The sequence below is a fragment of the Cynocephalus volans genome, chromosome 11 (genome assembly GCF_027409185.1).
Source record: "Cynocephalus volans isolate mCynVol1 chromosome 11, mCynVol1.pri, whole genome shotgun sequence".
In the NCBI taxonomy this organism is placed as follows: domain Eukaryota; kingdom Metazoa; phylum Chordata; class Mammalia; order Dermoptera; family Cynocephalidae; genus Cynocephalus; species Cynocephalus volans.
This window is the reverse complement of record NC_084470.1, coordinates 112961669-112983787: the sequence shown is the minus strand read 5'-3', so window position 1 is coordinate 112983787 and position 22119 is coordinate 112961669. Positions and strand designations below refer to the sequence as shown.

Here is a 22119-nt window from a genome sequence, read left to right as displayed (position 1 = left end):
TTTTCTTTTATGGTAAGCATTTGCTTTTTATTTTTCCTTTTGTATGTTATTCTGTTAAGCCTGGCCTTTGTTGGTCAGGGGCATGCTTGATTATTTTCTTAATTATAATTTAAGTTAATGTCTTTTAGACGTTAGTGATTAGCTTGGTGAATTCATTGTTTCTCATCCTTCATGCTCTTTGGGCTTGAATATCAGCCAGCACAATGAGAAGATTGGTATAAGTGATTTCTAAGGCTCTATTACCTCAAATTCTGTGCAAAGCAGATATTATTTCTATCTTGAATCAGTTTGCAAACATTTCTTTCTAGCTTGGCTGATTAAGAAAATGAAGGAATCCTTTTTGGCTTTTTAATTTGTTGATTTCTGTTTTTTTCTTTAGTACAATCTAAGTCACAACTCCCTTTACCCAAGTTTTCTGTGATGGTTTAAAAAGCTTTTGCTTATGAACTTTAGAGACTCTTATGAGATAAATATAAAAGTTCTAAATTTCCTAGGCATTTATGTTAATATCCTTTTCAAAAAAGGACGGAAGGGAGAAAAAACCACTCTCCTCTTTTCTTTTGTCCATTTCTTCATTCCTGAAAGGCTCCAAGTAATTTAAGGAGCAGGTTTTAGATAAAAAGGAAATGAGCTCTGTTTGAAGTAAAGGTGAAATCTTAACTGGAGACAGGTTTCTTTCTTTTTTAAAAAAAATATTATAAATGACTGAATGATTTAAAAATTAATAATAAAAGGGGATTTCCCTGGAAAGGACTTAAAATAACATTTTTGCTATTTTTAATTGTAGGAATTTTAAACTGAAGATCAATGAAATTTAGAAAAGGACAGTAAATAATGTAATTTTAGGATGTAAAAGATTGTGTAGTTTCTAAAGTGTGAATAAATACATTTTTATCATGCAGTTATAAGGTATGAATGAAAATTAATGTGTAGAGTATATGCCTTTCCTGGATGTTTTGTAGATTTTGAGTACATCTGCTATAGTAATATTGAAAGTATTTTTTTATTGTGCCTTTTGTTGGCTGGTATTATTAGTTGGCATTTCTCCATTTTTCTTTAGAAAATATTTTAAAACGAATATTGTTTCACCCTCAGTGAGACATGGGCTAAACAGATGGCAATTGGGGCATTCTAAATCAATAATAGGATGGCAGTAAGTGTCAGGCTTGAAATGTGACCTAAGTGAGGCTTGGGAGAGTGGCTATTAGGGTTAGTAGGTTGCCCATGAAAATCTTTGCAAAGCCTAAGATCTGTGGATGAAGCCAAGTTCAGGAACTCTGTGTATTTAGATATCAGTGTTCAGAGTGTGAGTTCTTTATACATTCTTTGTAGAGTGCTTTCCTTTTGCTCTTGATTACTTATTTCCCCCTAAATGTAATGGTGACACTCTCTCAGGTTGTTTGAAGAGGAGTAGCTAACTCTACTCCAGGTGTGATTGGTGAACTAGCAGCATCAGCGTCACCTGGGAGGTTGTTGGAAATGCAGAATCTCAGGCTCCCACCTTAGATCTACTGAGTCAGAATCTCCATTTTAACGTGGTCCTCAGGTGATGCACATACACATTGAAGTTCGAGAAGCACTGCATCAACAGATTGTAAGAATAGAAAGAGATATCACTGAGAACAGAGAATAGTAAGTGAAAAAGACTGTGGGCTGGTTAAACAGCAACTTTGAAAAAAACAGCAACCCTAAAACACAAACCAAGGTAAGCTTTCATAGCCTTTTAGGGAATGGTAGAACAGGAATAGTAAGTAGGTTTTAACAGTTGTGCTAACTAATCTAAGTAGTGGCTGCCAGGAGCACTGTATTGAGAAGAGTTGTGAGACAGAAGGTGGGATTAACAGAGGCTTCTGGAATGGGGCCTGCAAGATGAGTGATATGTACTTGCCATCTCTGGGTATATTCTTGCCTCTCCCCACTCCTCTCTCATCTCCGTCTTTAGTCCTGGTATAGATGAATACAGCTGCTGCTTCATCATCTGCCATAGTAGCTAATAAATGTAAGTGAAAATCTTAATTTTCATCAAGGAAATCAACCATGTTGCCTAGAAATATACACTGCTCCCTTCCCCTTGATAGCAATGGGCTGAAGTTTTCCCTAACAGTGTTATATTATTTTATAAGTAAGATTTAGTCCCTTCTTATATATTACCTGGTTTTGTCATCTTAGATTGCTTAACCTTGCTGCTTCCCAGTTTTCTCATCTGAAAAAAAATGAAAATATTGGACTTGATCTCTAAGGTCTCTTTCTGTTCTTAAAATTGTGTGGATTTATGTTTCCTTTTACCATCTGAAGAAAGGAATAGATCTGTAGGATTTTACCCAATTTAAATGTGCATATAAGAAATACATGACTTTATTGATGATTGTATTTCATGATCGTTCTTTGTTCATTTTTCTGATCTTAAACTTTTATAGAAAGTAAAAGTAGAAATAGAACTTTAGCAATCACTTTGCCCTTGTTCTTCCCCCATTATAATTTCACTGTTCCCATACTTGCGGGAGTAACGTTACTAAATCACTATTTTCATTGGGTTATTTCTCATACAAAAACTTGTTGTCTAGACTGGAGAAGAGAATGTAGACATTTCTTCCTAGCATTCAAGGCCTGTGAAAACTGACCGTAAGTATGTAAGTTTATTTTCCTCTGTTCTCCAATTTGAACATTTTTTTGCCCATCAGGCTAGTGCTTTTCCAATTCTATATATATCTTTTTCCTAACCTAATTTCCACATAGTATTTAAAATCACCTTTAGTCCCACTTCTTTCTGAGAACGTAGTTTATCATACACCAGACAATTGACTTATCTCTATTGTCCTATGTTTTTAAGAGAATATTTTATTGTATTTCATGTATTTGGCTTTTTATGTATTTGGCTTATCTCCTCAAATAAAGTGCGAACTTCTTGAGGTTAGGTACTGTGCTCTTTGATTTATGTCCTTTTCAGTTATGCACATAGTGGGTATACAGTAACTATCGTTGAAAGGTGTAGTAGAGATTTTGTAGTTCACTTTCTTTGCTATTGAAATGAACCAGTACCTTTCTTTGTTATTGAAGTGAACCAATACCTTTTTTTTGGGAACTGAAAGATCCAATGACATCAGTGAATAAGAAGACATAAATAGTAAATAGGATTGTTGGAGGCATTTTCCCATATTTTCAAAGACAAATGCAATGGATAAAATTTTTAAAGTATTTTTCCCCCTATAACTTTCCCTGACATTCCCTTTGCCAGAATCACAAGCATTTCTTACTCTTTCTTGATAACACAGTGAAGGAGATGAATTTTAATTATCAGAATGTGTTGTGTAGAAAAACTACAAGCATTAGAGTAAGGAGTTGGGGTTCTGGTCTAGGATCTTCCACTATCTTTTTTTTTGTGGCCACAGTCAGACGCTCCTCCATTCTGAGCTTCCCTCTATTCATCTGAAAAATGGGATTATAATAATAACCTCTTGTAAATACAACACTTGGGGTAGGGCGAGGAATAAAGATGAAATCATGCAATATAAATAAAGATAGATGAGACCATTTCTGTTATATGTCTATTTACATATATAACATTAAAATACCTTGCTAAATGTCTTTATATCCTTAAAAATCCCCCTTAGATTTTAAGCTTTTAGGGCAGGAAGAGATGTGCTTGTTTTTCATTGCATCTAGCTCAGTACCTCATGAAGTGAGATATTAAATAAGCATTTTTGGAAACATATCCAAGATGTATAAATAAATAACGTGCTAAAGATTATCATTATCCAGTTCAATTGCCACTATCACCAACTTTCTCAAGTGTCTTTATAAAATAAAAAGTTCTCTCTTTTTTTATTAGAATTTTCTTGCTAAACCTAAAAAAAAAAAAGAAAGAAAGCAGTTAGAATTGCTACTTTTAGAAAATTTCACAAATGGTAGTTTTCCCTGTTATAAAAGACACCAAATTTATCTAGGCAGTCTTCCTCCATAGTCTCCCTTCTCTCCTTTCTTCTCATTTCTGCTGTCCCTCATTCCTTCCAACTCACTAAAACACTAGCAGCATGCTAGGCACTGTGAATATAAAGACAGATAAAGCACATTTCCTATTCCCATAGAGCTCTCTGTCTGGTGAGGTCGGTATGCACAGGGATTTGAAGTATCAAAAATAGTGTCTTGGTAATTCTCTCACCTGAAGTTTAGTTAATCAGGGTATTTTTGATAACAGTAAGATTTGCTCTGAGTATACACGAGTACTTCAGAAAGGTCTAGGAAAAATAGAATTGAAAGATAATATGAATTTTTCCATGAACATTTTATTAGTCCCCTTATATAATAAGGCTTTGTATCTCCTGTCATCCTTTACAGCATCACTAATTTAATATAAGGATTAATATAGCAGTACTTTCTGGTTGTAAATGCCGAAAGGAGGTGTCCTTAGAGTATCTAATCTAATGACTTATTTTGTTGATAGAGAGAAACTGAAACCAATATATAGAAGTAGGAATATTTTCTAATTGTGTTTGGTAGTGAAATTTTCCTTCCTATATTCACTAATCTTTTTTGTTTTGTTCTTTTTTGTAGCTAACAGACTGTTCTCCATATCACAGATGTTTAAATATTTTATTGATTCTATTGATTATATAATGAGTTTCTTAATTTTTCACCATTATTGGTAATTTTTCTGGTTGGACTTGAATTTGCCAGTCCCTTTTAAAACACATATATTTCATGATGAGAGAGAATGGCATGTGTATCTTTCCTCCCAAGTTTATGCATTATTGCATTGTTTTTCAATTCCCTCCCTTCTAAATTATTCTTGAGCTGTGTATGGGTAAATATAAACTGTGACTGAGAGTTGGCCCACTTATCCGTTTGTTAGGAAGCTTTATGATAGCTGTACAATTCTGAGTTGAATTATCTCTCTAGAAACTGTATCAGCTCATTAATTTTTCTTTTTAAAATTTTGTTTTCAATGTTATGATTTATTTACTTGCAACTTTTTCTTGCTTTTTCTTTTTGATTTTCTTTATTTTTTATTTTTTTTTATTTTACGTTACAGACAAACAGAAACTTTCTCCTTTTATCTTTCCATTCTCTGATTTATGATAAATTTCGTTTCCTTTTGGCCTGGCATTTGCTTCAGCAGGCAGCCTTCCTTCAAGTACCTCCCTGATTGATGTGTAATCTTTGATATCTTCCATTAGCCTCCAGGATCACTAAGTTCAAGGCCCCCTTGGAACCTAAGGAGCCCTGCCGAGGAGCTGAAGGCCTTCAGAGTCCTTGGGGTGATTGACAAGGTAATTCTTCAGTGTCTCTTCTAGAGTTCAGTCATAAATTGACTGCATGCTGACATTTTGTCTTTGAAGCTTTGGATCTTAAGGATCTGAAACAAAAGGAGAAAATGACTTGAATGCATCTGTACTTTAAAATAACAAAAGCAGAAAAGAAAAAGCTTTTATCTAAGCAATTCATGTAAGGTCATGCAAAATATATTTGAGCTGAAGGAGAAGGTGTATATTTATTTGTTGGCATTCGGTTGAGTAAGGGGTTTGGCTTTATAAAAGTGTTATAGCAGTGTGAAGATGCACTTTATGTGAGTAAAACCTGTGAGTCAGAGTTGTTCAACATTAATTGATATATTCATTCCAATGGTCAAGAAGAAAAGCGGCATTTTTCTAATTACTACCATTTATTGAGCACCTACTATGTGTCAGACCCTATATTAGGCATTTTATATAAAACAATTTACTTAATCCTTCTCACAATCTTATTTTTTGCATCTTGGAGGGAAAACAATATTTAGGACAGGTTAAGTAATTTGTTGAGAAGTCACATAGCTAATTTAGGGTAGCACTGAGATTCAAACCTTAATTTTTTTGACTCCAGAAGCTGTGCTTTTTTCAATACACTAAGCCCTTCACTCCCTACACACACATATACACTTTTACTTTTGGAATAAAAATACTAAGCTAACAACAATATCTGCCATTAAGTACATGTAAATTTGGTGACATGTCAGATATGCCATATATTAACATACTAGGCTTGTCAGATAGCTTATGAGTATAATTTAAAAACAATAGACAATAAAACATGTTTTAAATATATTTGCTGAACAATCACTTTACCATTCAAAAGTAAAAGAAAATGCCTTATTTAATATTAAGTATAATTTAATTTAGATCTTTTTCATCATTAACCATCTTTTATGAAGCACCTTAGTGATAATTTGTAACTTAATTGTTATTTGAGTACTTCTTGTGTTCTGTGTATGTGATTCCATGCTAAAATTGAACAAGCTGTAGTATATCTCAAGTAATTTAGACAGTAATTAATAGTTTGAGGCATTTATAGGGAACATTAAGTTGTATATTTTGTGAAGCTGTCAGTGTCTTATTAAATTCTTACAAGCATCATTTTTCTCAGATTCATATAACCAAATTTTGAACTTAAAAAATTCTAAATAATAGGATTTTTTTGTTTGTTTTTTAAGGAGCCTGAAATACGTCCTTAACCATTTTTTCTGTAGCTTTTTCAGTTTGGCGAACATTCTGTTTGAGAGTAGATGGAAACAAAATAGTAATTGAGTGGTTCCTGCTTCTTGGATTTCTGTGCAGGCACGTATACCTTCTTGATGTACAGTGTCTGCTCCTTCTCTTAGATCTGTTTCTTTTGACAATGTATGACCTTTCATTGCTGTGCTGTAAACATGACTAAGTCACCTTAAAGTCCTCAGATTTGTCCAAACAAGGACTTTTGGTAGTGGAGGAATTCCTAAGTTCTGTACTGAAGCATAATTCATTACTGTTTTTACTTTGCTAACCTGGGAAGTGTGTTTTGTGTTTAAAAGGTGACATTTAATTTTTCTAAGTAGAGTTAAGGAAATATGTATTTTAAAGAGAGTTAATAAGCTTTGCAAATAATCTTTTAATATTTATAACATAGTCTCTACTTGTAAAAACATGAGTAGGTAGATTTTTAAAAACTTGAGTTGTTTTTTTAAGAAAAATTCCTTTCTGTTATACTGAAGAATACCTACATTTTTTTTTTGTTTGTTTTGTTTGGACAAGAAATAAATTCAAAAGGCTGGAAAATACACAGGATACATGAATAGAGCTTCTACAAAACACAGTTTCTCTGATTCTGTTTCATATATTATTTGTTCTTTATGAATTATTTTGAGTGTTCTGAAATACAGTTCTGAATTGAACTGTATTAGGAATAGGATTTTCTAAACTTTTATACAGAAAATAAATAAAGCAGATTTGTTCATTAATATCTAGATTGTAAGCTCCACAAGAACAAAATTGTATCTTTCTTTTTCACCACTATATTCTCAGTACCTAGAATCATTTCTGGCACATAGTGAATGCTCAATAAATATTTGTTGAATTGATGAATGAAACTTAAGTAATTTAAAATATATAGAGAGTGACACCTACTGGTATAATGTGGGACTGCTACCTAGTACCATTGTATGAGGTGTGTTAGCTGTATGTTGGTCTAGTATTCAAAGCAAAGTAAATTACTTTCTCTTCTTTAGTTGGGATTATAAAATCCTCATTAACATAGATATGCAATAAAGAATTTATGTTTTAGGGCTCTTGGAATATAAATAAGCTGGTGTGTGTTCAGACACTTGAATGGTCAGGTTAGTGAAGGCCCTCAAAATCATGTCATATGAAGAACAGCTGGAAAACAAGAGGATGTTTAGCCTGATAAAAACACGTGTGGTTATTCAAATATTTGAGGACTGTCCCACATAGAGGAACTATATAATGTTTTGTTCAAATCTTGAGTGTGAAAGGAGATATTTATTATGCCAGAACAATATGTACAAACTAGGATTATCTCAGGCAAACCAGAATGTCTGGGTTCCTTGGGAGGAAGGTAGTAGGAGTGAGACTTGCTTGTTTAAAATCCCCACAGGATAAATTAGAACCAAATGAGTGCAAGTTTCAGAGAAACAAATTTCCGCTCATGATTAGAAATACCTTTCAAGATTTGGTATATTGACCAAAGGCAGACTGGATTCCTTTACGTCTTATGAGTTTCTTGTCATCAGAGTTATTCAAGTAAAGTCTAAAGAATCAATCATTTGTGGGGATGTTGTAGAGGGAACTCAAGCTTTGGATGGGTTTTTACATTAGATAACTTCTAAAGATTTCTTTAAGCCTCCAGATTTATTTACACATAGTCTTCATGTAGCAATAGCAGGTGAAAGAAATTAGAAAAACTAGGGTGGGATGAAGAGGCTGGATTACTGTTATTATCATACAAGTTTTTGCATATGTGGGTGCAATCGCTTGTGCTTTGTATGTGTGGGATGACTATATGGTGTGTATGTATGTTTGTATGTGTATAAGGATTGTTTACATATAGGTAATTTGCAATTGAGTTAGAAGTCTGGATTGGTAGTTTGACTGGTAGTAGCATGCCCAAATGCTGGGAGACTTGCTAAGAAAGTTCACTATTATATAACTTATTTATAAAATGGGTAAAGGAGCCCATAGACTAGTAATCAATAATGTACCAGTGTCAGTTTCCTGGTTTTGATATTGTATTATAGCTATATAAAATGTTGGGCTGGCTGGTTAGCTCAGTTGGTTAGAGTGCAGTATTATAACACCAACATCAAGGGTTCAGATCCCTGAACTGGCCAGCCACCAAAGGAAAAAAAAAGATATCTCCATTGGGAGAAGCTGAGTGAAAGGTTCATGGGATTCTTTGTACTATTTTTACAACTTCCTGTGAGTCAGGGAAAAAAAAAAAAAAAAGCTAGGGGGAATACTTACTTGAACACGAGCATATTAATACCAAGATGTGATTCCCTCATTGCCAGTTAACTCTTCTGGTTTGTGTGTAGCCAGAGAGTCATCCTGTGTGTGGGTATGTGTATGGGGTTCACAAGGAAGACCAGAGAATATTGTATGGCTGGATTGCCCAAATTCATTGCCATTTTGTGGAAAACAATTAAGTTGTTTCTAAGGATACTTTGCAAGTCATTGTTGTAAGAGATGCCATATACTTTGTAAACCTGTCACTGTTTATTAGGTCAAGTGCTTTTGCATTTTGTAATTAAGATAGCTTCCCAACTTTATCTTATACTTGCCAGGAAGAATTTTTAGGTTGACTTGCCATTAGAAAAATGTAGGAATTTCTATTTTGTAGCTAAAATATGATTGAGAAAATCTGGAGATTGTTCAAACTGAGTAGATGTTGAAAGGTTGGTACTTTTTTTTTTAAAGAAGCCCAAGTAATATTCTCTTTGATGATATATGGAAAAACTGTCCTCACTGGGAACACAGAAGCATCAATACTTGGGTATTTGCACATTGAGGGAACTTTGGGTTGAACTGGTTTAACCCCAAAGGATTCCTACTTGTACTTTATCTAAACAGAGTGACAGAATATTACCTAGTGTCTTTAATGATATCACATTACAGCATGTTGGACTTTTCCTGCTGGAGAAATAGAGGTACTTTTGCCTATCCTTTCTGCTAAGTACAATTACAAACTTTGGGCACTATCTATAAAACAAACTGAAGAGGACTGAAAAGCAGAGAGAAGAAGGAAGACTGGCTAGTGACCCTGGGACCCAAAGAACTACATGGTGATGATTTCTCTGGGTTTTCTTTTTGCCTCATATATCCTAGACTGGATGTTAGAGAAACGGGCAGTTGGAAGAGCCAACAGGTAGAGACCAAAACAAACAAACAAACAAACAAAAAACCTAACAAAAACCAACTCTTTTTAGCTAAAGGACTAGGAAAGTGCTTAGTAAGACTTTTAGACAATAATTGCTCTATTCCAGACAATCACCATAGAAAAACTATTGCTCTACTGCTTCTTCCACTCCCACTACCAAAGGCTAAGTGGGATGTCTAGACTTCCTTCCCTGCCAGGCTGTAACAAGGTGCCCCATCCCCCTTCTAGGGTAGTGTCAGAGGAGGCCTAGTAGAGAGTCAGGACTTTGGACACTGCCCAGTGAAAATGAAGCCACCCCCACTTGGTATCAGGGTGGTCACATGAGGTACAATAACAAGGCACTCCTGTCCTTCCCAGCCAGAGTTGTATCAGTGGAGGTCTGAACTCCTACTTTTACCAAGTGGTAACCAGGAGTCCTACTTTCCTCCTCCAGATATCGGTGAAGGCTGAATGGGAAACCTGCACTTCCACCCCTACCTGGGAGTAACTGTTCCTTTTCCCCATCAGAGTGATATTGGGAGGACTGCTAAAATAGAAGATTTAAATAAGATCCTGAGTCTTAATAATACTCAAAATGTTTAGGTTTCTATGGAAAATCACTTATATAAGAACCAGGAAGATCTCAACTTGAATGAGAAATGACAGTCAATGGATACCAACACTGAAATGACAGAGATGTTAGGATTATCTGAGAAGGATTTTTAAATAGCCATCATAAAAACGCTTCAGTGAGCGATTATGAACACATGTGAAACAAATGAAAAAAGAAAAAGTATCAGGAAAGAAATAGAAGATATAAAGAAAAAGCAGATACTAATTTTAGAGAATGGGGGGGGGGATAACTCAGTGGGCTCAACACCAGAACAGATGGGACAGAGGAAAGAGTTAGTGACCTTGAAGATAGAATTAGAGAAATTATGTAATTGGAATAGAGAGAAAATAGACTGGAAAGAAAAAATGAACAGAGACTGAGGAAACTGTGAGACTAAATCAAAAGAGCTAACAATTATATCACTGGGCTTACAGATAAAGAGGAGAAAAAGTGTGGGGGTGAAAAGTATTTGAAGAAATAATGGCTAGACATAAACCTACAAAGTCAAGAAGCTGAGTGTATTAGTTCGTTTTGTGTGGCTATAACAATACCCGAGACTGGGTAAATTATAAAGAACTGAGGTTTATTTGGTTTATGATTCCAGGACAGCTGCATCTGACATGGGCCTCAGGCTGCTGCTTCTCATGGCGGAAAGCAGTAGGCAGCTGGCAGGTACAAGCAGATCACATGGTGAAAGGAAGCAAGAGAGAGAGAGGAAGTGCCAGGGTCTTTTAAACAACCAGCTCTTGTAGGAACTAATAGAGTGAGAACTCACTCATTACTCCCTCCACCTAGGGAGAGCACTAATCCATTCATGAGGGATCCACCTCCATGACTCAAGCTGTCACACTGAGGATCAGATTTCCATGAGTTCTGGGAGGACAATACATCCAAACTCCATCACTGAGTGAACACCAAACAAGATATATCCAAATAAATCCATGGCAAGGCATGTCAGAGTCAAACTTCTAAATACTAAAGACAAGGTTTTGAAAGCAATATGAGAGGAATGATGCTTTACCTGAAGGCTAAAACAATTTAAATGACAGTGAATTTTTCATTAGAAACCATGACAGCCAAAGGACATTGTGTGACATTTTTTAAGTGCTGAAAGAAAAGAACCATCAACCTAGTTATTTTATATCCTGTGAAAATATCTTTCAAGAATAAAGTGAAAATCAAGGTATTCTCAGATGAAGAAACACAAAGAGAATTTGTTGCTGGCAAGCCTACTTTAAAAGGATAGTTATAGTAAGTTCTCTAAATAGAAAGGAAATAAAAAGCAGGAATCTTGGAACATTAGGAAGAAAGAAAGAACAGAAAATGTAGAATATGAGTATTTAGACTAGTCTCCTCAATTTTCTAAATCATGTTTTATGGTTGAAGCAAAATTTATAATACTGTGTGTTGTAGTTCTAAATGTATGTAGAGAACATATTTAAGACAAATGTATTATAAATGAGGGCAAGTAAAGGGACATAAAGGGAGGGAAGGTTTCTATACTTAGCTTTAAATGGTAAAGTGATGGCTCAGTAGACTGTGATAAGTTATGTATGTCCAAGTAACCCACAATAAAGCAGGAAAAAGAAAACAAACAAAAAACCAGAGAACAAACAAAAACCAAAAAATATGCAAACTTAAGCCCTAACACATCATTAATTACATTAAATGTAAATGATCTAAATATACCAATTAAAAAAATACATTGGAAGAGTGGATCAAAAATGTAACCCAACTCTGGTGTTTACAGGAAACTCACTTCAGATATAATCACACAGATAGGTTGAAAGTAAAAGGATGGAAAATGACATATCATGTAAATAGTAATCAAAAGAAAACAGGAATGGTTATATTAACATTAGATAAATTATGTTTCTGAGCAAAGAAAATTACAGGACAGAGAGGAACATTATATAGTAATAAATGCAATCTACCAAGAAAACATAGCAATACTGATACATATACACCAAATATCAGAACTGTAAAATATGTGGAGCAAAGACTGATAGAACTGAAAGGAGAAATGAACAAATTCACAATTATTTTTTTTAATTTTTATTTTTTGTCTTCTTGTGACCGGTAAAGGGATCGCAACCCTTGGCTTGGTGTCGCCCGCACCGTGCTCAGCCAGTGAGCGCACCGGCCGTTCCTATATAGGATCCGAACCCGCGGCGGGAGCGCCGCTGCGCTCCCAAGCACTGCACTCTCCCGAGTGCGCCACCGGGCCGGCCCCAAATTCACAATTATGATTGGAGACATCACGCTAACTCTTAACAATTGATAGAACAATTAGAATATCAGCAAAGATATGCAAGAACTCAACAATACCATCAATCAACAAGATATAACTGAAGTTTATAGAGCACTTTGCCCAACAACAGAATACATATTTTTTTCAAGTGCCCATGGAACATATACCACGATAGACCATTTTCAGGGCCAAGAACCAAACCTCAACAAATTTGAAAGAATTGAAATCATACAGTGTATTTACCTGAATTTAAACTATTAATCAGTTAACAGAAAGATAACAGGAAACTCTCCAAATACTTAGAAACTAGACAGTATGCTTTTAAATAATCCATGGGTGAAAGAGGAAGTCTCAAAGGGAATTTAAAAAATGGATATGGTTGAATAAAAACAAAAGCAGAATGTATCAAAATTTATGGGATACAGCTAAAGCAGTGCTAAGAGAGAAATTTATAGCACAGTGCTTATGTCAGAAAAAAAGGAAAAGTGTGAATAATCTAAGCCCCTGACTCAAGAAACTAGAGAAAGAACAAAATAAACCCACAGCAAGCAAAAGGAATTGGATAGAGCAGAAATCAATAAAATGGCAAATAAAAGCCATAGGAAAAAAATCAATGAAATGCAAAGCTGATTCTTTGCACAAATGAATAAAATTGACAAGCCTCTAGCAAGATTGACCAAAAGAAAAAGGGAGAGAATGCTTTATCCCTAAGATGGTGAAAAAGAAAGATTCTTAACACTTCTATTCAACATAGTACCAAAAGTTCTAGGCAGTGCTGGAAGAAAAGAAAAGGAAATAAAAGGCATTTGGATTGGAAAGGAAGAGAAATACTTGTCCCTATTTGAAGATAACATGATGATAGTTAATACATATAAAATCATGGGATCTATTGAAAAACTAGAGTAAGTGAATTTAGCAAAGTTGCAAGTTACAACATGAGCAAACAAAATCTGTTATACTTCTATAATTAACAATGAACACATAAAGCCTGGAATTAAAAATACAATGCCATTTATAATTGTTCCAATAATATTGAATTACTAGGTGTAAATCTAAGAAATATGTACAGGACTTTTATGCTGTAAACTACATAATACTAATGAAAGAAATTAAAGATATAAATAATCAGAGAAACATGTTTATGTTCAGAAGACTCAATGTAATGATAATGTAAATTCTTCCCAAATTGATACACAGTTTTAAACTTAGTTCCTATTAAATTCTCAGTAAGGATTTTTGGAGGTATAGATCAGATTATTCTAAAATTTATATCAGAAAGTATAGGAACTAGAATAGTTAAAAAAGTTTTTAAAAAAGAATATAATGATGCAGTCACTATGCTTGATTTCATAACTTATATAGCTACAGTAATCAAGACTGTGTGATATTGGTGTAGAGAAACAGATCAATGGAACAGAGTAAAGAATGCACAAGTATGGCCAACTGATATTTGACAGAAGTGCAGAGCAATTTAATGTAGGAAGGATATTCTTTTCAAAACCATTGCTGGAGCCGTTGGGTATCCATGGCACCAAAACAAACCTTGACCTAATCCTCACATCTTATACAAAAATTAATTCAAAATGGATTGTAGATTTAAATGTAAAACATAAAACTATATAACTCTAAGAAGTAAACAGGAGAAAATTTTTAGGACCTAGGCCTTGGTTTATAATGGTTTTAGACATGACACCAAAAGCATGATCCATAAAAGGAGAAATTGATAAGTTGGACTTTATCAAGATTAAAAACTTTCGCTTTGCTAAAGACCCATTAAGAAGATGAAAAGAAAGGCTAAAGACTGGAAGAATCATTTGCAAACTATGTGTATGACAAAAGTCTCATCTAGAATATATAAAGAACTCTTGAAACCTAGTAATGAAAAAGCCCAAACAAAATCCAATTAGAAAGTGACCAAAAGATATGAAAAGGCATTTCACCAAATAATGGGAAATAAGCATGTGAAGAGATGTTCTACATCACTAGTCATTAGAAAAATGTAAAATAAGAGTACAATGAGATACCACTATACACTTATTAGAACACTTTATTTGTAATAGACCCAAACTGGAAACAACCAAAATATCTTACGATAGGTGAATAGTTAAACTGTGGCTTACCAATAGCATGAATTATTACTCAGCAATAAAAAGGAACGAACTATTGCTATACACATCAACTGTGATGGATTTCAAGGGCATTATGAATCTGAGTGAAAAGCCAGTCTCAAATGGTTATGTACTGTATAATTCCATTTACAGTATTTCCCCCATATTTTCAGTTTTGCTTTCTGCTGTTTTAGTTATCCACATCAGCCGCATCTGAAAATATTAAACGGAAAATCCCAGAAATAAACAGTTTGTAAGTTTTAAATTGCATGCTGCTCTGTGTAGTGTGATGAAATCTCATGCCATCTTAATCTGTCCTGCCTGGGACGTGAATCATCGTTTTGTTCAGTGTGTCCACACTGTAACAAGCTACTGGCTTGTTAGTCACTTAATAGCCATTTTGGTTATGGGATCTACTATTGCAGTATCACAATACTTGTGTTCAACTAACCCTTATTTTACTTAACAATGACCCTAAAGCAAGAGAAGTGATGCTGGCAATTTGGACATGCCAAAGAAAAGCTAGAAAGAGCTTCCTTTAAGTGAAAAAGTGAAAGTTCTTGACTTAATAAGAAAAAAAGAAATCATATTCTGAGGTTGCAAAGCTCTACAATAAGAGTGAATCTATTCTCCATGAAATTTTGAAGAAGAAAAAATTCATGCTAGTTTTGCTGTTGCACCTCAAACTGCAAAATTATGGCAAATGGTAAGTGCTTCGTTAAGATGGAAAAGGCAGTCAGTTTGTAGGTGGAAGACACGAACAGAAACATGTTTTGATTGATGGCAATTGGATTTGGTACTATCCATGGTTTCAGGTATCCACTGGGGGGGTCTCAGAATGTATCCTCCATGGATAAGGGGGGACTTCTGTATGTAACATTCTCAAAATGATAAATTATGGAAATGGAGAACAGATTAAAGGATGCCAGTGTTTAGGGATCATAGGAAGGAGGAGGATGAATGTGACTGTAAAGTGATAGCACAAGGGAGAGCTTTGTGGTGATAGAACAGTTCTGTATTTTGATTTTGCTGATGGTTACATGAATGTACACTTAGGATAAAATGGCACAGAACTATATACACCCAGTGTACCAATGTCAATTTTCTGGTTATAATAGTGTACTATAGATATGTAAGATGTAACCACTGGGGCAAACTGATTGAAGAGTACACGGGATCTTTCTGTACAATCTTTGCAATTTTCTGTGAATCTACAATTATTTTAAAATAAAAAGTTAGAAAACATACAACATGTTTGTTTATTGGTATATCTTTTTGTATTATCCTGTGTATCTTACACTCTATTTTATCTATATTTCTCTTCCATAGTTCACTGAATGGAAGGATTACAGTAATAAAGAACAAAGACAAACAAAAGAAACTAATGATAAACTGAATAAGGATTAGTCAATAATTTATCGACTATTTAATACAACAAAATTGAGCTAATCCAGCATGGTTCCATATTTTTCTGGTGAATTTAATATTATTCTGTTGTACCATTTAAGAAATTACCACTGTGAAAATTATAGTAAATATGTAGTACTTAGTCACATATATAAGAAAACAATATCTTGTACTATATTCTTACTATATAGTTTAAATGTATATTATAAAAATAGTACACAGTGACAATTCACAAATTAGAACCTGTAAATACAAAATAATCATAGTTTCAGTATATTATATCCAGCATTACTATACATGTAAATATATTTAAACTGAAGTACTCATCACAATGGTTTTGTGTGTTCCATATTGCTAAGAGTGTTGATTCTGAAAATCTGTGTTTATAGATACTTAAAAATACATTTAAAAATCAATATAGTAGATTTTGTTTTTAAGTCTAACATGGAAGAAGCTTGGAAGTTGCCACTCTGTTGTAACAGCAAGAAAAAAGCTGAACAAACTGAAAAATCAATAATTCTTTGATCCATCAGAGAAGTGAGGTCACAGGACAAACTGCTGCCCCCAGAATTGGAGAGACAGGACAGGCAGATACAGAGAATCACAACATACCAGAGTAGAAATCCACGATTAGAGGAAACTGACCTGGGTGGGAAAATGTGAAGGGTGATTGACAAATTGCCAGAGCTGTGTACAAACTGTGAGCTAAAAACTCTGGGGGTTGGGGGTTCCATACACTTTAGGGAGTTTTACTTCCTGAACTTCTACTAGGTTCTCACAGTGAATATTGGAGAAAAATTCCCTATGGCTTCTGGAGGTGGGGGAGGGTGTGTGTGTGTGGAGAAGTAGCTATTTTGTAATTCATCAGAGCATTCTGTTCTATTTAACAAGACCTGCCCTCAGGAGAAATGATTTTACCTGAACCTTACCTACTGTGATTTTATCAGAGCCTAACCAACCTGGGGGAAGGGAAATACCCAACTCCAGCTGGCTCTACCTTTCCATTCAGGGGAACGGAAATACACAACTCCAACCTCCTCCAGCCATCTGGTCCCACCTAAAGTTGAGGAAAAACTGAGAAGCACTTATGAAGTTCATTGCCTAGGGCCACGGGCACACTAAACAATGAAGATGTAATTATTACTATAGAATGCTTCCCTTCCCTTGACAACTTACCACCACAATTCTAAAGGCCTATTTACTGGAGTTCCTTTTGCCCAGTATATAAAGTCTGGCTTTCAACAAAAAATTATAGGGTATATTGAAAGGTGAAAGTACAGTTTAAAGAGAAAGAGCAAGCATCAGAACCAGATGCAAATATGGCAAGAATGTTGGAATTATCATTAGCAATTTAAAACAACTATGACTAATATGCTAAGAGCTCTAATGGATAAAGTAGACAGCATACAAGAACAGATAGGCAATGTAAGTAGAGAGAGAGAGAAACTAAAAAAAATCAAAAAGAAATGCTAGAGATCTATTAAGCTCTAACAGAAATAATGGATACCTTTGATTAGGTCACAAGTAGATGGGACATGGCCTAAGAAAGAAGCTGAACTTTAGAATATGTCAGTAGAAACCTTCAAAACTGAAAAGGAAAGAGAAAAAGGAGGAAAAAATGGAACAGACTATCCAAGAACTGTGGGACAACTACAGAATATACTACATGTGTAATGGGTATACCAGAAGTAGAAGAAAGAGACAGGAACAGAAGCAATATTTGAAGCAGTAATGACTGAGAATTTCCCCGAATTAATGTTGGACACCAAACTACACATTCAGGAACCTCAGAGAAGACCAAGCAGGATAAATGTCAGAAAAACAATACCTAGGCATATCATTTTCAAACTATAAAAAAAATCAAAGGTGAAGGGATAATCTGGAAAGAAGCGGAGGTGGTGGTCGGGGGTGGGGTGGGGTGGGGAGTACCTTACCTATAGACGAGCAACAGTAAGAATTTCATCTGACTTCTCCTTGGTGACCATGCAAGCAAGAAGAGAGCGGAGTGAAATATTTAAAGTGTTCAGGGAGAAAAAATCTACCAACATATTATTCTGTACCCTGTGAAATTATCCTTCAGAAGTGAAGGAGAAAAAAAGACTTTCTCAGACAAACAAAAATTGAGGGAATTTGTGACCAGTAGACCTACCTTGCAAAAAATGTTAAAAGAAGTTCTTCAGAGAGAAGAAAAATGATTTAGGTCAGAAATTCAGATCTATATGAAGAAAAAAAAAAGAGTGTTGGAGAAAGAATAAGTGAAGGTCAAATAAAAATTTTAATTTTTCTCAATTGATTTAACAGTTTGTTTAAAATAATGGTATCATCAATGTATTTGATTATGCTTATGTATTTATATGCTTATATATGCTTATGCAGAAGTAAAATGAATGGCAGTAATGACGCAAGGGATAGGAGGAAGGAATTAGGATTATTTTGTTATTATAAATTACTCGTGCTACTCATGAAGCCATATAGCATCATTTGAAAGTTGATTGGTTGTAAATGTACATTGCAAACTCTAGGGAAATTACCAAGAAAAGTAAAAAGAAAAAGTGTAATTGATATGCTAAGAAAGGAGAAAAAAGGAATCATGTAAAAGGCTCATTTAAAACTAAAATGGTAGAAAAAGAATGGAAGAAAAAAATGGGAAAAAAGAATAATGGCAACAATAAAGTGAAAAATATGGTTGATATTAATACAGCTGTATCAGTAATCACTTTAAGCACCAATGACCTAAATACATCAATTAAAAGGCAGAGATTGTCATAGTGGATCAAAAAACAAGACCCAGCTATATTTTGTGTATAAAGAACCCACATTAAATATAAAGATATATGGATTAAAAAGGGATAGAGAGAGATATACCATTTCAACATTAATCAAAAGAATGTGGGAGTAGCTATATTAATTTCAGACAGAGCAGACTTTTGAACAAGGCAAATTATGAGGGATAAAGAGGAACACCATTTAATGATAAAAGAATCAGTTCTTCAAGAAGACATAGCAATCCTTAATGTGTGTACACCTAGTAACAGCATCAAAATATGAAAGGAAAAAAAGAACTGCGAGGAGAAATAGATGAATTCACTAATATAGTTAGAAATTTCAGCATCCCTAGTAATGAACGAGTCCCTTTGGATTCCCCTTGACCATCAGTCAACATGTGAGAGGCTGACTCAGGGGAATCCCTGACCTGTGTGGTGTGTGGGTCTGAGTGCTTGCTGCTGTACTCACCAGTAATACTTGCTCGCCAATCATACTCAGAAGACAAAACTTAAAGAAAAGGCTTTTTATTTTGGAAGACGTCCACCAGGAGACAGAAGGTAAAGTCCCATCTGCCTCCCTGATCAACTGATGGCTGGGGTTTATATAGGTAGATGAATCAGGTGAAACAGGATGCTCTGAGAGATGTATACAGGATGTAAGATGTCTTCAAGTGTGGTGGACAGCTGCTTCCTGCTTCACAAGACAGGGTGCACTGAGAAATTTATCAGACGAGACAGAATGTCTGCTTTTGATACAATCTTAGTTAATCATTAAGGGTGAGCTGTAAAGGGAAAACAAAGTTCTACAGTGTATACATGAGTGTGGGAGTTTTCTACGTTTACATCCTTCTATCAGAAGTGGACATGTCCCATAGGCAGAAAATCAGTAATGACTGTTAACAGTATCAACCAACTGGATATAATTGACATTTATAGATTATATATTCAAAACCAGCAGAATATTCTTCTCAAGTTTACATGGAACGTTCATTAATATAGACCACATTTGTGGCCATAAAACACACCTAAACAAATTAAAAATAATAGAAATCAGACAGTGTTTGCCCTCAGACCACAAAGGCATTAAGCTAAAAATAATAGTAGAAAGATAGCTAGAAAATTCCAGAATACTTGGAGATTAAACATACTTCTAAATAATACATGGGTAAAAGAAGGTATATCAAGAGAAATTTTAAAATACTTTGCTAAATAAAAATGAAAATACAAGTCATCAAAATTTGTGAGATGCAGTGAAAGTAGTGCTTAGAAGGAAATTTATAGTATTGAATGCATGTGTTAGAAAAGAAGAAAGATCTAAAATCAGTAACATAAGATTCTACCATAGAAATCTAGAAAAAGAAGAGCAAATTAAATCCAAAGGAAGCAGAAGAAAATAATAAAAATGATAGCAGAAATCAATGGAATTGAAAACAGGAAATCATAAATTAACAAAGCAGAAAGCTGTTCTTTGAAAAGATTAGTAAAATTGAATAACCTGTAGCCAGGATAACTGTGAAAAGAAAGATGACACAAATTTATGATATCAGAAATGAAAGACAGGAGGGACATCACTACAGATTCCATGTTAAAAGGATAATGAAGGAATACTGTGAGAAATTCAAATTTGATAATCAACGAATTTGATAACCTGGTGAAATGGAGCAGTTTCTTGAAAGACACAATTTGTCAAAACTCACACAGTCCCTGTACCAGCCAGCTGTAAAAACAAACAAACAAACAAAACTCCAAAAAACTAAAAACAAAGAAAACCTCACACAGGAAGAAATAGATGATCTGAATAAGTGTATATTTAAAAATTAAATTAATTATAACCTTCCAAAATAGAAAGCACTAGGTCCATATGGGTTTACTGTGGAATTTTACCATATTCAGGATAAATTATACCAATTCTCTACAATCTCTTCTAGAAGATAGAAGCAGAAGGAATACTTGCTAAATCATTCTGTGAGGCTAGCATTATCCTAATACCACAACCAAAGACATTACAAGAAATGAAAACTATAGACCAGTATCTAATGAACATTGAAGCAAAAATTCTCATTAAATATAAAAATTGAATCCAACAGTATGTAAAAAAGTTATATACCATGGCCAAGTGGGATTTATTGCAGGTATGCGAGGCTGGTTCAACATTTGAAAATCAATTAATATAATCCAGCATATCAACAGGAAGAAAAATCACATAATCATATGAACAGATATATATTAAAAAAAAAGCATTTGAAGTAATCCAATACATATTCATGATAAAACTTCTCAGCAAACTAGTAATAGAGGGGAACTTTCTCAATTTGATAAAGAATATTTTACAAGAAATCTACAGCTGACATCATACTTAATGGTGAGAAACTAGACGCTTTCCTGCTAAGATCAGGAACAAGGCAAGGATGTCCCCTCTCACCATCCTTTTTCAGCATAATACTGGAAGTCCTAACTAATGCAGTAAGACTAGAACAGTGAATAAAAGGTATACAGTTGGGAAGGAAGAAATAAAACTTTTTTCACAGAAGACAAGATTGTCTATGTAAAAAATCAGAAAGAATTGACAAAAAAATCTGAAACTAATGAGCTATTATTACAAGATAGCAGGATACAGAGTTAGTATACAAAAGTCAATTGCTTTCCTGTGTAACAGCAATGAACAAATGGAATTTGAAATTAAAAACACTATTTTCATTAGCACCCCCCAAAATTAAACACTTAGTATAAATCTAAGAAAATATGTTCAACATCCTTATGAGGAAAACTACAAAACTCTGATGAAATAAATCGAAGAACAAATAAATGGAGAGATATTTCTTGGTCATGGACAGGAAGACTCATTATTGTCAAGATGTCAGGTCTTCCAAGCTTGATCTATATAGATTCAGTACAGTCTGATTCAAAATCTCATCAAGTGATTTTGAAGATATCAATAAACTGATTCTAAAGTTTATATGAAGATGCCGAAGACCCAGAATAGTCAACACAATATTGAAGGAAAAGAAAAGAGTCAGAGGACTGACTCTGTAAAGCTGCAGTAATCAAGACAATGTGGTATTGGCTAAGGAAAAGATAAATAGATCAATGAAACGGAATACAGAACCCAGAAATAGACCCACGTAAATATAATTTACTGATCTTAGACAAAGGAGCAAAAGCAATACAATGGAGCAAAGAAAGTCTTTTCATCAAATGGTGCTGGAATAACTAGGTAGGCACATGCAAAAAAAATGAATCTAGACACAAATTTTACATTGTTCACAAAATTAACCCCAAATGGATCATAGGCCTAAGTGAAAATGCAGACTATAGATC

General features: G+C 34.3%; 1 protein-coding gene across 3 annotated transcripts in view; it reads left to right on the top strand.

The window, feature by feature from the left end:
* The window catches only part of RPS6KC1 (ribosomal protein S6 kinase C1), a 207038-nt gene that overhangs the window by 120916 nt on the left and 64003 nt on the right, over positions 1 to 22119 (top strand). For all 3 annotated transcript variants that reach the window (XM_063114826.1, XM_063114827.1, XM_063114824.1), the window contains one exon: positions 5175 to 5267. In XM_063114826.1, the coding sequence (XP_062970896.1) occupies positions 5175 to 5267 (93 nt within the window). The remainder of the gene's footprint in view (positions 1 to 5174; positions 5268 to 22119) is intronic.